The sequence below is a fragment of the Taurulus bubalis genome (genome assembly GCF_910589615.1).
Source record: "Taurulus bubalis genome assembly, chromosome: 18".
Classification (NCBI taxonomy): domain Eukaryota; kingdom Metazoa; phylum Chordata; class Actinopteri; order Perciformes; family Cottidae; genus Taurulus; species Taurulus bubalis.
Genome location: NC_136606.1, coordinates 2,105,103 through 2,120,102, shown reverse-complemented (window position 1 = coordinate 2,120,102; position 15,000 = coordinate 2,105,103). Strand labels below are relative to the sequence as shown.

General features: G+C 48.1%; 1 protein-coding gene across 1 annotated transcript in view; it reads left to right on the top strand.

Moving 5' to 3' along the window:
- Positions 1-15,000, top strand: part of LOC306750705 (disco-interacting protein 2 homolog C-like) — a gene marked incomplete at both ends in the record, with an annotated part of 37,645 nt that overhangs the window by 7,915 nt on the left and 14,730 nt on the right. The window contains 13 exon segments of the mRNA XM_079234175.1: positions 673-744; positions 1,056-1,160; positions 1,804-1,929; positions 8,063-8,274; positions 9,517-9,661; positions 9,948-10,067; positions 11,061-11,258; positions 12,155-12,246; positions 12,438-12,548; positions 12,879-13,002; positions 14,056-14,165; positions 14,464-14,566; positions 14,807-14,871. Of these exon segments, the coding sequence (XP_079090301.1) occupies positions 673-744; positions 1,056-1,160; positions 1,804-1,929; positions 8,063-8,274; positions 9,517-9,661; positions 9,948-10,067; positions 11,061-11,258; positions 12,155-12,246; positions 12,438-12,548; positions 12,879-13,002; positions 14,056-14,165; positions 14,464-14,566; positions 14,807-14,871 (1,583 nt within the window).

Sequence of the window (15,000 nt, the reverse complement as noted above, 5' to 3'; positions counted from 1 at the left end):
TTTATTTATTTATATATATATATACATTTATTTTTTTATAAATATATATATTTATATATGTATATATACATAGATATATATTAATATATCTTATACACTTTTAAATATATATGTATATATATATATTTACAGAATTATATATATATTTATTGAATTATATTTTGATATATATATTTTTAATATAATTATATTTATACATATATTTATATATGTTTATATAAGACCTACCTCCATGCCGACGCATTTCCTTATATGGAGAAATTGGGGCGTGGTAGTTTGATTGACAGCCAAGAAGTGGGCGTCGTCCTCATGACATAACTCGTTGGTTTGATGTTTTGAAGCCTCCAGTTCAGCGTTGTTGTCCGTCGCCATCTTTTATTGTTGTTGCAACCGGTTAACAGGAAGTGACCATATTAGGAGTGACTGTTACAATAGTTGACATTATTCTTTTATTTATTTTGATCATTTCCAGCATTCCTCATCCCATTGTTTACTTTACGTTGTTTTGTTGTTTTCTAATGAACAGTCTAGACAGACGTTGACAGACTGGGAGAGACGGCTGCCACAAAAGATGTTTCTATACGTTACTTAGTGGATTATTAATAATAATAATAATAATAGAAAGGAAGCAGCCGTCTCTCTCACTCTCTCTCTATCTCCATGTGTTTGCAGGCGACATCACTCAGAAGGGTTATGAGAAGAAGAGATCCAAACTGATCAGGGCTTTTGTTCCACATGCGAGAGGTAACCTAGCAACCTCTGACCCCGACACACACACACATAGACACACACACACACACACCTGGGTTTGGACCTTCCTCAGTCTCACACTAAGACCACACTGTTAGGATTTCCCTTTAAGTTGCATTTTAAATTATTTTTTTGCCGATTTTCAACTCATCCTCATGTTTGTTTTTTCCTTCCTTCTTTCTTCCTGCACTGAATTTACTGCTTTCTGTGAGACGCGTCCGTGCACACCTGTGTGTCTATATAAATGTGTGTGTGTGTCTGTGTGTGTGTGTGTGTCTGTGTCTGCTTGCCGCTGGCCTCTGTAGGGATGGAGGGGCCCCTCTCCCATCGGGCCCCGCTCGGCCCCCCCTCTGCGGCCCGTTTCCACCGGCGGAGAACCTCCGGAACCAGAGACGAGCGCTACCGATCAGGTAGAGAGAAGAAGACCAGAACCAGAACCACGCTGACCCAGATAGTAGTGTAGTCCTGGTCCTCTATAGACCTCAGTCTAGTCCTGGTCCTCTGTAGACCTCAGTCTAGTCCTGGACCTCTATAGACCTCAGTGTAGTCCTGGTCCTCTATAGTCTCAGTCTAGTCCTGGTCCTCTATAGACCTCAGTCTAGTCCTGGTCCTCTATAGACCTCAGTGTAACAAAATAAAGTACAATTCAATATTTAAACAAAATAAAGTAAAATAATATCAAGAAAAGTCCAATTAAATCTAATATTAAAATTAATTAAAATATTTAGTTTAAATATTTAATTTAATTATTTAAGTTAAATACGTAGTTGTCTTTATATAATTTTACTTCAATAATATTTAAATAATAATATTTAAATAAATATATTTAATTAATGTAACATTAAATTAAACATAAAAAGTTAAACAAACTAAAGAAAAGTAAAGTAAAGCAATATAAAATGTTCATATCAGTTTATATGAAACAAATGGGAACTCTCTCTGGGTGTTTTCCTCGTCTGCCACTGTTGTGAATAAATAAATGAGCGAGTGAATGAATAAATGAATGAGTGAATAAGTGAGTGAGTGAGTGAATGCATGTGTCTGTCCCCTCAGACGTCCACAGCGAGGCGGTGCAGGCCGTGCTGGCGCGTCACGTGGAGAGGAAGGTTGCCGTGCCGATGCCGTCCAAGAGACGCTCACTGGTGGTGCAGACCTCCATGGACGCCTACACGCCTCCAGGTGACGACACGGGACACGGGACACACACAGGACACACTGGACACACACTGGACACACACGGGACACACACTGGACACACACGGGACACACACTGGACACACTGGACACACACGGGACACACTGGACACACACGGGACACACACGGGACACACACGGGACACACACGGGACACACTGGACACACACTGGACACACTGGACACACACGGGACACACTGGACACACACTGGACACACACTGGACACACACAGGACACACTGGACACACACGGGACACACACTGGACACACACTGGACACACACGGGACACACACGGGACACACACTGGACACACACTGGACACACACGGGACACACACGGGACACACTGGACACACACGGGACACACACAGGACACACACGGGACACACACGGGACACACACGGGACACACACTGGACACACACTGGACACACACGGGACACACACGGGACACACTGGACACACTGGACACACACGGGACACACTGGACACACACGGGACACACTGGACACACACGGGACACACACGGGACACACACGGGACACACACGGGACACACACAGGACACACACGGGACACACTGGACACACACTGGACACACACGGGACACACACTGGACACACACTGGACACACACGGGACACACACGACACACACTGGACACACACGGGACACACACGGGACACACACTGGACACACACTGGACACACACGGGACACACACGGGACACACACTGGACACACACTGGACACACACAGGACACACACAGGACACACACAGGACACACACGGGACACACACAGGACACACACGGGACACACACGGGACACACACGGGACACACACGGGACACACTGGACACACACTGGACACACACGGGACACACACGGGACACACACGGGACACACTGGACACACACGGGACACACACTGGACACACACTGGACACACACTGGACACACTGGACACACACGGGACACACACGGGACACACACGGGACACACACGGGACACACACGGGACACACTGGACACACACGGGACACACACGGGACACACTGGACACACACTGGACACACACGGGACACACACGGGACACACTGGACACACACTGGACACACACGGGACACACTGGACACACACTGGACACACACGGGACACACACTGGACACACACTGGACACACACGGGACACACTGGACACACACTGGACACACACGGGACACACACGGGACACACACGGGACACACTGGACACACACTGGACACACACGGGACACACACTGGACACACACGGGACACACACTGGACACACACGGGACACACTGGACACACACTGGACACACACGGGACACACACGGGACACACACGGGACACACTGGACACACACTGGACACACACGGGACACACACGGGACACACTGGACACACACTGGACGCACACGGGACACACACTGGACACACACGGGACACACTGGACACACACTGGACACACACGGGACACACACGGGACACACGGGACACACACTGGACACACACGGGACACACACGGGACACACACTGGACACACACGGGACACACACCTGGACACACACTGGACACACACGGGACACACACGGGACACACACTGGACACACACTGGACACACACTGGACACACTGGACACACACGGGACACACACTGGACACACACTGGACACACTGGACACACACGGGACACACACGGGACACACACTTGACACACACAGGACACACACTGGACACACACTGGACACACACGGGACACACACTGGACACACACCTGGACACACACTAGACACACACTTGACACACACGGGACACACACCTGGACCCACACAGGACACACAGGACACACACGGGACACACACGGGACACACACCTGGACACACACTGGACACACACGGGACACACATTGGACACACACTGGACACACACTGGACACACACGGGACACACACTGGACACACACGGGACACACACGGGACACACACCTGGACACACACTGGACACACACGGGACACACACGGGACACACGGGACACACACTGGACACACACGGGACACACACGGGACACACACTGGACACACACGGGACACACACCTGGACACACACTGGACACACACGGGACACACACGGGACACACACTGGACACACACTGGACACACACTGGACACACTGGACACACACGGGACACACACTGGACACACACTGGACACACACGGGACACACACTGGACACACACCTGGACACACACTAGACACACACTTGACACACACGGGACACACACCTGGACCCACACAGGACACACAGGACACACACGGGACACACACGGGACACACACCTGGACACACACTGGACACACACGGGACACACATTGGACACACACTGGACACACACTGGACACACACGGGACACACACTGGACACACACGGGACACACACGGGACACACACCTGGACACACACTGGACACACACGGGACACACACGGGACACACGGGACACACACTGGACACACACGGGACACACACGGGACACACACTGGACACACACGGGACACACACCTGGACACACACTGGACACACACGGGACACACACGGGACACACACTGGACACACACTGGACACACACTGGACACACTGGACACACACGGGACACACACTGGACACACACTGGACACACTGGACACACACGGGACACACACGGGACACACACTTGACACACACAGGACACACACTGGACACACACTGGACACACACGGGACACACACTGGACACACACCTGGACACACACTAGACACACACTTGACACACACGGGACACACACCTGGACCCACACAGGACACACAGGACACACACGGGACACACACGGGACACACACCTGGACACACACTGGACACACACGGGACACACATTGGACACACACTGGACACACACTGGACACACACGGGACACACACTGGACACACACGGGACACACACGGGACACACACCTGGACACACACTGGACACACACTGGACACACACGGGACACACACGACACACACTGGACACACACGGGACACACACGGGACACACACTGGACACACACTGGACACACACGGGACACACACGGGACACACACTGGACACACACTGGACACACACAGGACACACACAGGACACACACAGGACACACACGGGACACACACGGGACACACACGGGACACACACGGGACACACTGGACACACACTGGACACACACGGGACACACACGGGACACACACGGGACACACTGGACACACACGGGACACACACTGGACACACACTGGACACACACTGGACACACTGGACACACACGGGACACACACGGGACACACACGGGACACACACGGGACACACTGGACACACACGGGACACACACGGGACACACTGGACACACACTGGACACACACGGGACACACACGGGACACACTGGACACACACTGGACACACACGGGACACACTGGACACACACTGGACACACACGGGACACACACTGGACACACACTGGACACACACGGGACACACTGGACACACACTGGACACACACGGGACACACACGGGACACACACGGGACACACTGGACACACACTGGACACACACGGGACACACACTGGACACACACGGGACACACACTGGACACACACGGGACACACTGGACACACACTGGACACACACGGGACACACACGGGACACACACGGGACACACTGGACACACACTGGACACACACGGGACACACACGGGACACACTGGACACACACTGGACGCACACGGGACACACACTGGACACACACGGGACACACTGGACACACACTGGACACACACGGGACACACACGGGACACACGGGACACACACTGGACACACACGGGACACACACGGGACACACACTGGACACACACGGGACACACACCTGGACACACACTGGACACACACGGGACACACACGGGACACACACTGGACACACACTGGACACACACTGGACACACTGGACACACACGGGACACACACTGGACACACACTGGACACACTGGACACACACGGGACACACACGGGACACACACTTGACACACACAGGACACACACTGGACACACACTGGACACACACGGGACACACACTGGACACACACCTGGACACACACTAGACACACACTTGACACACACGGGACACACACCTGGACCCACACAGGACACACAGGACACACACGGGACACACACGGGACACACACCTGGACACACACTGGACACACACGGGACACACATTGGACACACACTGGACACACACTGGACACACACGGGACACACACTGGACACACACGGGACACACACGGGACACACACCTGGACACACACTGGACACACACGGGACACACACGGGACACACGGGACACACACTGGACACACACGGGACACACACGGGACACACACTGGACACACACGGGACACACACCTGGACACACACTGGACACACACGGGACACACACGGGACACACACTGGACACACACTGGACACACACTGGACACACTGGACACACACGGGACACACACTGGACACACACTGGACACACTGGACACACACGGGACACACACGGGACACACACTTGACACACACAGGACACACACTGGACACACACTGGACACACACGGGACACACACTGGACACACACCTGGACACACACTAGACACACACTTGACACACACGGGACACACACCTGGACCCACACAGGACACACAGGACACACACGGGACACACACGGGACACACACCTGGACACACACTGGACACACACGGGACACACATTGGACACACACTGGACACACACTGGACACACACGGGACACACACTGGACACACACGGGACACACACGGGACACACACCTGGACACACACTGGACACACACTGGACACACACAGGACACACACTGGACACACACGGGACACACACCTGGACACACACTGGACACACACTGGACACACACCTGTACACACATTTAGACACACACCCCGTACACACATAAGCTATAAAAAACACAATTATTATCCGATTTTAATTTTTAATATGACCCCAGAGAATCTGCCCAGGCAGGAAAAAGCGACTGATTATGTTAAATGTGTCTGTGGCGACGAGAGGAGTCGACCTTTCCCTCCAATATGAGCTCATACGCTGAACATAACTATAATATCACGGCTGATGTGTTGATGGGTTTTAATGAAGGAGGTTTAATCATTTCCCTCAGCGGTAATTCACTTTTAAACTTTTTGAGAAAAAGTGGAGCTGACGTCTAATCAAAGAAAACAAATCTTTCCACGACGTTTGGTTTCTTAAATGTTGAATATCTGCGTTTTATTTTAATATATTTAATAAATGCACTTTTATTTATTTATTTTTTGTAATTCTTTTATATTTAATAACATTTTTATATTTAATTACATTCCACTTTACTTTGTTTGATTTCAATATTACATTTTCTTTTACCTTATATAATACCTTATATAATTTTTTGTAAAAACAATATATTTTTGAATTATATATATTTTTTAATTTTGCTTTACATTATTTAATTTACATGCTTTATTTACTATATTTTATTTTTACTATATTTTATTTAAATATTGTATTTAATATATTTAAGTTAATTTAAATATTTTATTTGACTTATCTTTTATGTATTAAAAGATATCATTTTTATCATATTTATTTATCATTCTTTTATACTTAATTACATTTTAATTTACTTTATTTAATTTAAATATTACATTTTATTTTACTTTATAAATTGTAAATTGTATTTTTTTGTTAAAACAATATATTTTAAAATGTTGTACATTTCTTTTGTAAAAACAATAATACATTTTGCTTTACTTCATTTAATAAGTATTAAATAAGTAGTAAAAGTATTTAATTTAAATATTACATTTTTATATTCACTTGACCCCTATGGTATTCATTTATTTTATTGTTTCATCTATTGTAATGTTTTATCTGGGTTTAAATTGTACTTTACTTTGCTTAGTTTTGTCAACGCTCTTTGTAAAATCTTTATAAATAAAGTTGTTGTTGTTGTCATTAACGCTGGTTTCCTGCTGCCCTCTCAGGACTGTCGCCCCTGTGCTCGGACTCGTCGTCGGGCTCGGAGGAGGAGGCGAGACCCGGTGACGACATGTCCGTCATGGAGCACTGGATGAGCCGCCCGTCACACCTGGGCCCCGCCCACCTGGGCTCCACCTCGTCCTCGTCCTCGTCCACGCAGAGCGGCGGCAGCGGCAACGCCGGGCGGCTGGCCGACTCGCTGGCGCACGCGCACATCTCGCACCTGGCGCACACACACCTGGGACACACACACCTGGGCCAGCTGCACCACCAGCAGAGCCACCTGTCGCAGTCGCACCACGGTGAGAGGAAGTGCGGCCCCGACACAATAAGAGCACCTGTTGTTAAATGGATGTGGCTCCTAAAAATATTTATATTTATTCTATTAATTTTAATGTAACCCTTTAGAGAAGCTGTACTGTATTTTTTTTCCTGCAAAAGCTTTTTACTTATTATCAAACAAGACAAATTCACCTTAAAACAACTGAATGTGGTGTGTGTGTGTTTGTGTGTGTGTGTGTGTGTGTGTGTGTGTGTGTGTGTGTGTGTGTGTGTGTGTGTGTGTGTGTGTGTGTGTGTGTGTGTGTCTCCAGGTATCGGCCACCTGTCCCTGAAGAGGAAGGGAGCGCTGAGCGTCGCGGAGAACGGAGGATCTCTGCGACGCTCCTGTGAGTTTGGGTCCGACATGCTGTGGCCTCCGCCGCTGGAGTCGGACGGTATGTCTTTAATATCAATAAATATATATATATATATATATATATATATATATATATATATATATATATTATATTTAACAAAGTGAACGTGACACTAATTGATTTTAGGACGTTAAAAGTCCCACATGCTTTTTTCAAATGACCGTTTATGCCTTTAATCACTTAAAGATATATATTAAAATGTTAATTAATTAATTAAATTATATATTATTTCTCATTTAAAAAAATAGTTTCCGGCTCTTATTCATCTGTTAAATGTTGAATCTTTTGATTGTTTTGAAATGTTGAGTTTTATTTTACTATATTTAATTTAATTGAAACATTTAATTTGACTTAACTTGCATTTATTTATTTTTATAATTCTTTTGTATTTAATTACATTTTTCTATTTAATTACATATTACTTTATTTAATTTAAAGATTTTTGTAAATATATTCTTTTTTTTGAAAAGACAATATATTATGTAATATATTTTGAAATTATTTAATTAAATGATTTAAATGATTTAATGATTTAAAAATCATACACAAGTAAATACAACAGAAAATGTATAAAATACATAATAAATGAAAACAGTTGATTTTCTATGGAAACTAAAAGCGGCTTCAGGCCGGACAGGAAGTTTTATTTTGAAACCGGTATTGTTTGTGTCAGAAAAAAAAACATGAAAATGTACAAACAAGTATGATAAACAAACACGTCTGTTATTGACACGTTGTCGTCGGCTCGATTCCCTCCAGAGAACCACTCGGCCCCCCCGGACGTGACGGGCTACTCGTCGGACTCCACCCACTCTCGCGCAGAGCGCCACCACATGGCCAACATGGGCACCATCGCCAGGAACACGCAGAAGTACGGCAACGCCGAGCGCATGGAGACGGGCGACGGTAAGAGTCCGGGGAGAAAAACACAACAACAACGACAACAACAACAACAACACAGCAGAGAGCGAGCTCAGATTTGGACCGCCGCGTCTTTAAAAAAAAACTTTTATTTCATTTGATTTGACCTGTTCTTTTTCAGCGTGCTTCACAATCATGCCGTTAGAAGCCGGGTCCACATTTGACCTTGACACAGTTTGCCGTGACCTTCTCTCTCGGTGCAGACGCACGACACAAATACCAGCCGGTTGTCCTCAAGGTGCCAATGTGTGTGTGTGCGTGGTTCTTGCAGGTGTTCCAGTCAGCAGTCGCGTCTCCGCTAAAATCCAGCAGCTTGTGAACACGCTGAAGCAGCCGCGCAGACCTCCGCTGAGGGAGTTCTTTGTCGATGACTTTGATGAACTTCTGGAGGGTTAGAGACCGTCTTTGATTCTGTCTGTCTGCATTTTGTGTATTACTGCAGTGTATTACCGTAAAATCTGGCTACTTTTTAAATATTTTCTTATCAACTTTGACCCGTGCGGCTTAAATATCGGTGCGGCTGATTTGTGGACAAAATCCACCCACCGACGACGCCACCACGCTCACCCAAGGACGCGCGATGGAAAACAGGTCTGCGCTAACTCGCGAGCTAGCAACGCGAGCTAGCAACGCAAGCTAGCCTCTCCCACCACCTCCACTTTAACCCTCTGCTGTGGAGGTGGTGGGAGAGGCTAGCTCGCGCTCGCTGCCGGCGGAGAGCCAAGCCGGCTGACGGGGTGAGAGGCGCCGCGGGGCTAGCAGGACAGCAGGGAGTTTGGCTGCTCGCGAGCGCTTTCTAGCAGCTGCTGCCCTGCACTGTTTGAGCTCAAGTAAACAACGGTGTTGTCAGCGCTAGCTAGCCCCCCGACAACCACCGAAGGTAGCGGGACCAGCTCGACGCCGACTCGGGCAGCGGGGACGCAGCGGTAGCAGCAGCACCCGCGGCTTGTTTATGATTAAATACAACTTTTTCTTTAAATTTAGTAGATGCTTTATGATTATAAAAGGGTGCGCCTTATAACCCACATTTTACGGTATTACAGGAGAAGTACCACTGAGGATGTATTTCAGACTCCTAAAATAATCAGTTTAAGTGATTGTTATATTTAGAATATTTTCACCTCTTTACCTTTCTGATGGGGAGCTGAAGCACCAGACTCCATTGACGAAAACAGTGATTTAACTTTGCACCAAAGTCACAGCAGTAGTGTTCTGGGAGGTCACACCACTGTTTTGATCAATGGAGTCTGGTGGTGTGAAACAGTTTAGCCGTGCGGCAGGTTTTGTTGCCCCGAGGCTCTTCGTGTGAAACCTCAAGCGTTAAAAGGGAAAGTGTTCATGCATCTGCGAGAGCTGACGGCGCTGTCCGTCTCCTCGCCTCCAGTCCAGCAGCCGGACCCCAACCAGCCGCGGCCGGAGGGGGCGGAGATGATGGCGGTTCAGGGCGAGCCGCTCGGCGTGGTCACCAACTGGCCGCCGTCCCTGGAGGCGGCGCTGCAGCGCTGGGGGACCATCTCCCCCAAAGCGCCCTGCCTCACCGGCCTGGACACGGCGGGGAAGCCGCTCTACGTGCTCACATACGGTGAGGATCCACCGGATCCACCGGATCCACCGGTCACCTCATTGATCGACTCTCATTCTGCTGATCTCACTGGAATAAACAATGTCAACGTTTCTCTCTCTCTGTCTCTCACTCTCACTCCTTTCCCCTCTCTGCCTCTCCTCCTTTCCTTTCTTCTCTCACTCTCTCTCTGTCTCTCTCTCCTTTCCTCTCTCTCTCTCTCTCTCTCTCTCTGTCTCTCCCTTTTTTCCTCTCTCTCTGCCTCTCTCTCTTTCTCTCCTCCTTTCCTTTCTTCCCTCTCTTCTCCCTTCCTCTCTTTCTCTCTTCCTTTCCTTTCTTCCCTCTCTTCTCCCTTCCTCTCTTTCTCTCCTCCTTTCCTTTCTTCCCTCTCTTCTCCCTTCCTCTCTTTCTCTCCTCCTTTCCTTTCTTCCCTCTCTTCTCCCTTCCTCTCTTTCTCTCCTCCTTTCCTTTCTTCCCTCTCTTCTCCCTTCCTCTCTTTCTCTCGTCCTCCTTTCCTTTCTTCCCTCTCTTCTCCCTTCCTCTCTTTCTCTCCTCCTTTCCTTTCTTCCCTCTCTTCTCCCTTCCTCTCTTTCTCTCCTCCTTTCCTTTCTTCCCTCTCTTCTCCCTTCCTCTCTTTCTCTCCTCCTTTCCTTTCTTCCCTCTCTTCTCCCTTCCTCTCTTTCTCTCTTCCTTTCCTTTCTTCCCTCTCTTCTCCCTTCCTCTCTTTCTCTCCTCCTTTCCTTTCTTCTCTCTCTTCTCCCTTCCTCTCTTTCTCTCCTCCTTCCCTCTCTCTCCCTCCCTGTCTCTGTCTCTCCCTTTCTCTCTTGCTCCACCACTCTCTTTCTCCTCCTCCCTTCTTTCCCTCCCTCCCTCCTTCGCTCCCTCCTTCCTTGTCTCCTGCGTCCTGCTCCCTTCAGGAAAGCTGTGGTCTCGCAGCATCAAACTTGCGTACAACATCCTCCACAAACTGGGAAGCAAACAGGAGCCAATGGTCCGACCGGGCGATCGGGTGAGTGTGACTCCTCCCCCAGGCTGACTCTGACTCCTCCCCCACACTGACTCTGACTCCTCCCACATTGTGTCTCTCTCAGCAGCGTTTTTACTTGTTTGTCCACGTTATTTAATTTATTAAACTGTGTTGTTTAATTTCCTTAAAAAAACTCTCTCTGACCCGGTTTGTCTCCCCCCTCTCTCTCCCAGGTGGCGTTGGTGTTTCCTAACAACGACCCCGTGGCCTTCATGGTGGCCTTCTACGGCTGTCTGCTGGCCGAGGTGGTCCCTGTTCCCATCGAGGTCCCGCTGAGTCGCAAGGTACTCAATGAATCCCACCGAAATGCATTTTAACCTTGACAGAGTCACCTGGCTGTGCCGCTCAACGAATCAAACGCTCTGTAGCTGATCTATAGCTGCTGCTAACCATCACGGAGGAAACACAGTTTTATCCTCCAGTATCCATGTGACTTTGTAAACAACCAATCAGTGTTTAGACCAACAGGAGGAGAGCTAGTAACGTTAGCAGCACCGCTAACAGAGAACTAACTTCCTAACACGCTCTGAGCTCTTTATTACACTTCATTAACACTAAGGATGACCGTGAGCTTATCTTTGTCGGCCCCTCCCCCTTCCTGTATCGTCCAATAGGATGCCGGCAGTCAGCAGATTGGGTTCCTGCTGGGCAGCTGTGGCGTCACCGTGGCGCTGACCAGTGACGCCTGTCACAAGGGACTCCCTAAGAGCGCCACAGGGGAGATCCCTCAGTTCAAAGGTGAGCGGGGAGGTTTCTCTGAGGGGGGTCAGGGAGAAGTACAACATGTACCTCTGAGATGTAGTACAGTAAAAGTACAACATGTACCTCTGAGATGTAGTGCAGTAAAAGTACAACATGTACCTCTGAGATGTAGTAGAGTAAAAGTACAACATGTACCTCTGAGATGTAGTACAGTAAAAGTACAACATGTACCTCTGAGATGTAGTACAGTAAAAGTACAACATGTACCTCTGAGATGTAGTAGAGTAAAAGTACAACATGTACCTCTGAGATGTAGTAGAGTAAAAGTACAACATGTACCTCTGAGATGTAGTGCAGTAAAAGTACAACATGTACCTCTGAGATGTAGTACAGTAAAACATGTACCTCTGAGATGTAGTGCAGTAAAAGTACAACATGTACCTCTGAGATGTAGTGCAGTAAAAGTACAACATGTACCTCTGAGATGTAGTGCAGTAAAAGTACAACATGTACCTCTGAGATGTAGTACAGTAAAAGTACAACATGTACCTCTGAGATGTAGTGCAGTAAAAGTACAACATGTACCTCTGAGATGTAGTGCAGTAAAAGTACAACATGTACCTCTGAGATGTAGTGCAGTAAAAGTACAACATGTACCTCTGAGATGTAGTGCAGTAAAAGTACAACATGTACCTCTGAGATGTAGTACAGTAAAAGTACAACATGTACCTCTGAGATGTAGTGCAGTAAAAGTACAACATGTACCTCTGAGATGTAGTACAGTAAAAGTACAACATGTACCTCTGAGATGTAGTGCAGTAAAAGTACAACATGTACCTCTGAGATGTAGTACAGTAAAAGTACAATATGTACCTCTGAGATGTAGTGCAGTAAAAGTACAACATGTACCTCTGAGATGTAGTAGAGTAAAAAGCACGACATTTTCTCTAATTATTTTGAGTGAAATGTCTCTTAATTCATATTTTATTATCCCCAGTGTAAAGCGTCTTTGAGTATCTAGTAAAGCGCTATATAAGTTTGAATTATTATTATTATTATTATTATTATAAAGTGTCTCTGTCTCTGTAGGTTGGCCCAAGCTGCTGTGGTTCGTGACGGAGTCGAAGCATCTCTCCAAACCTCCCAGAGACTGGTTCCCTCACATCAAAGACGCCAACAACGACACCGCTTACATAGAGGTGAGCACACACACACACACACACACACACACACACACACACACACACACACACACCGACGTGTTCTGTAGTGAAACTATGACGTCATGATTGATTCATCTGAGACCAACAGTCATGTGACCACAAATCAGGAAGTGAACACAGAGGAGAGGCTGGAGACATGTGAATAGTTTAATACATACAACATGCGGAGCTTCAATATATTGTAATTCCTACTTTGGTAACACTTGACCCTCCACAATATATATTTATGTGTATTTATATGTGTTTATATGTATTTAATGCGTTCTCTCCTCAGTATAAAACCTGTAAGGACGGCAGCGTGTTGGGAGTCACGGTGACGAGGATCGCTCTGCTCACACACTGCCAGGCTCTGACCCAGAGCTGCAGCTACACCGAGGGTATGCACACACACACACACACACACACACACACACACACACACACACGCACACACGCACATGCACGCTGAGCTGGAGGCTGTGAACTGTATTCACAGCCTCCAGCTCAGCGTTTTCGTGATGTAACCCTGTCTCTTGTCTCCTCTCTCCTGTCTCCTCGCTCCTGACTCCTCTCTCCTGTCCCCTCTCTCCTCTCTCCTCTCTCCTGTCTCCTGTCTTCTTCTCGTTCTCCGTCTGCAGCTGAGACCATCGTGAACGTTCTGGACTTCAAGAAGGACGTGGGCCTGTGGAACGGCATCCTGACGGTGAGGAGGAGAGAGAGGAGGAGAGGAGGGGAGCAGAGAGGAGAGGAGAGGGGAGGGAAGGAAGGAGAGAGGAGGGAGGAGGAGGAGAGCAGAGAGGAGAGGAGAGGAGAGAGGAGGGAAGGAAGGAGA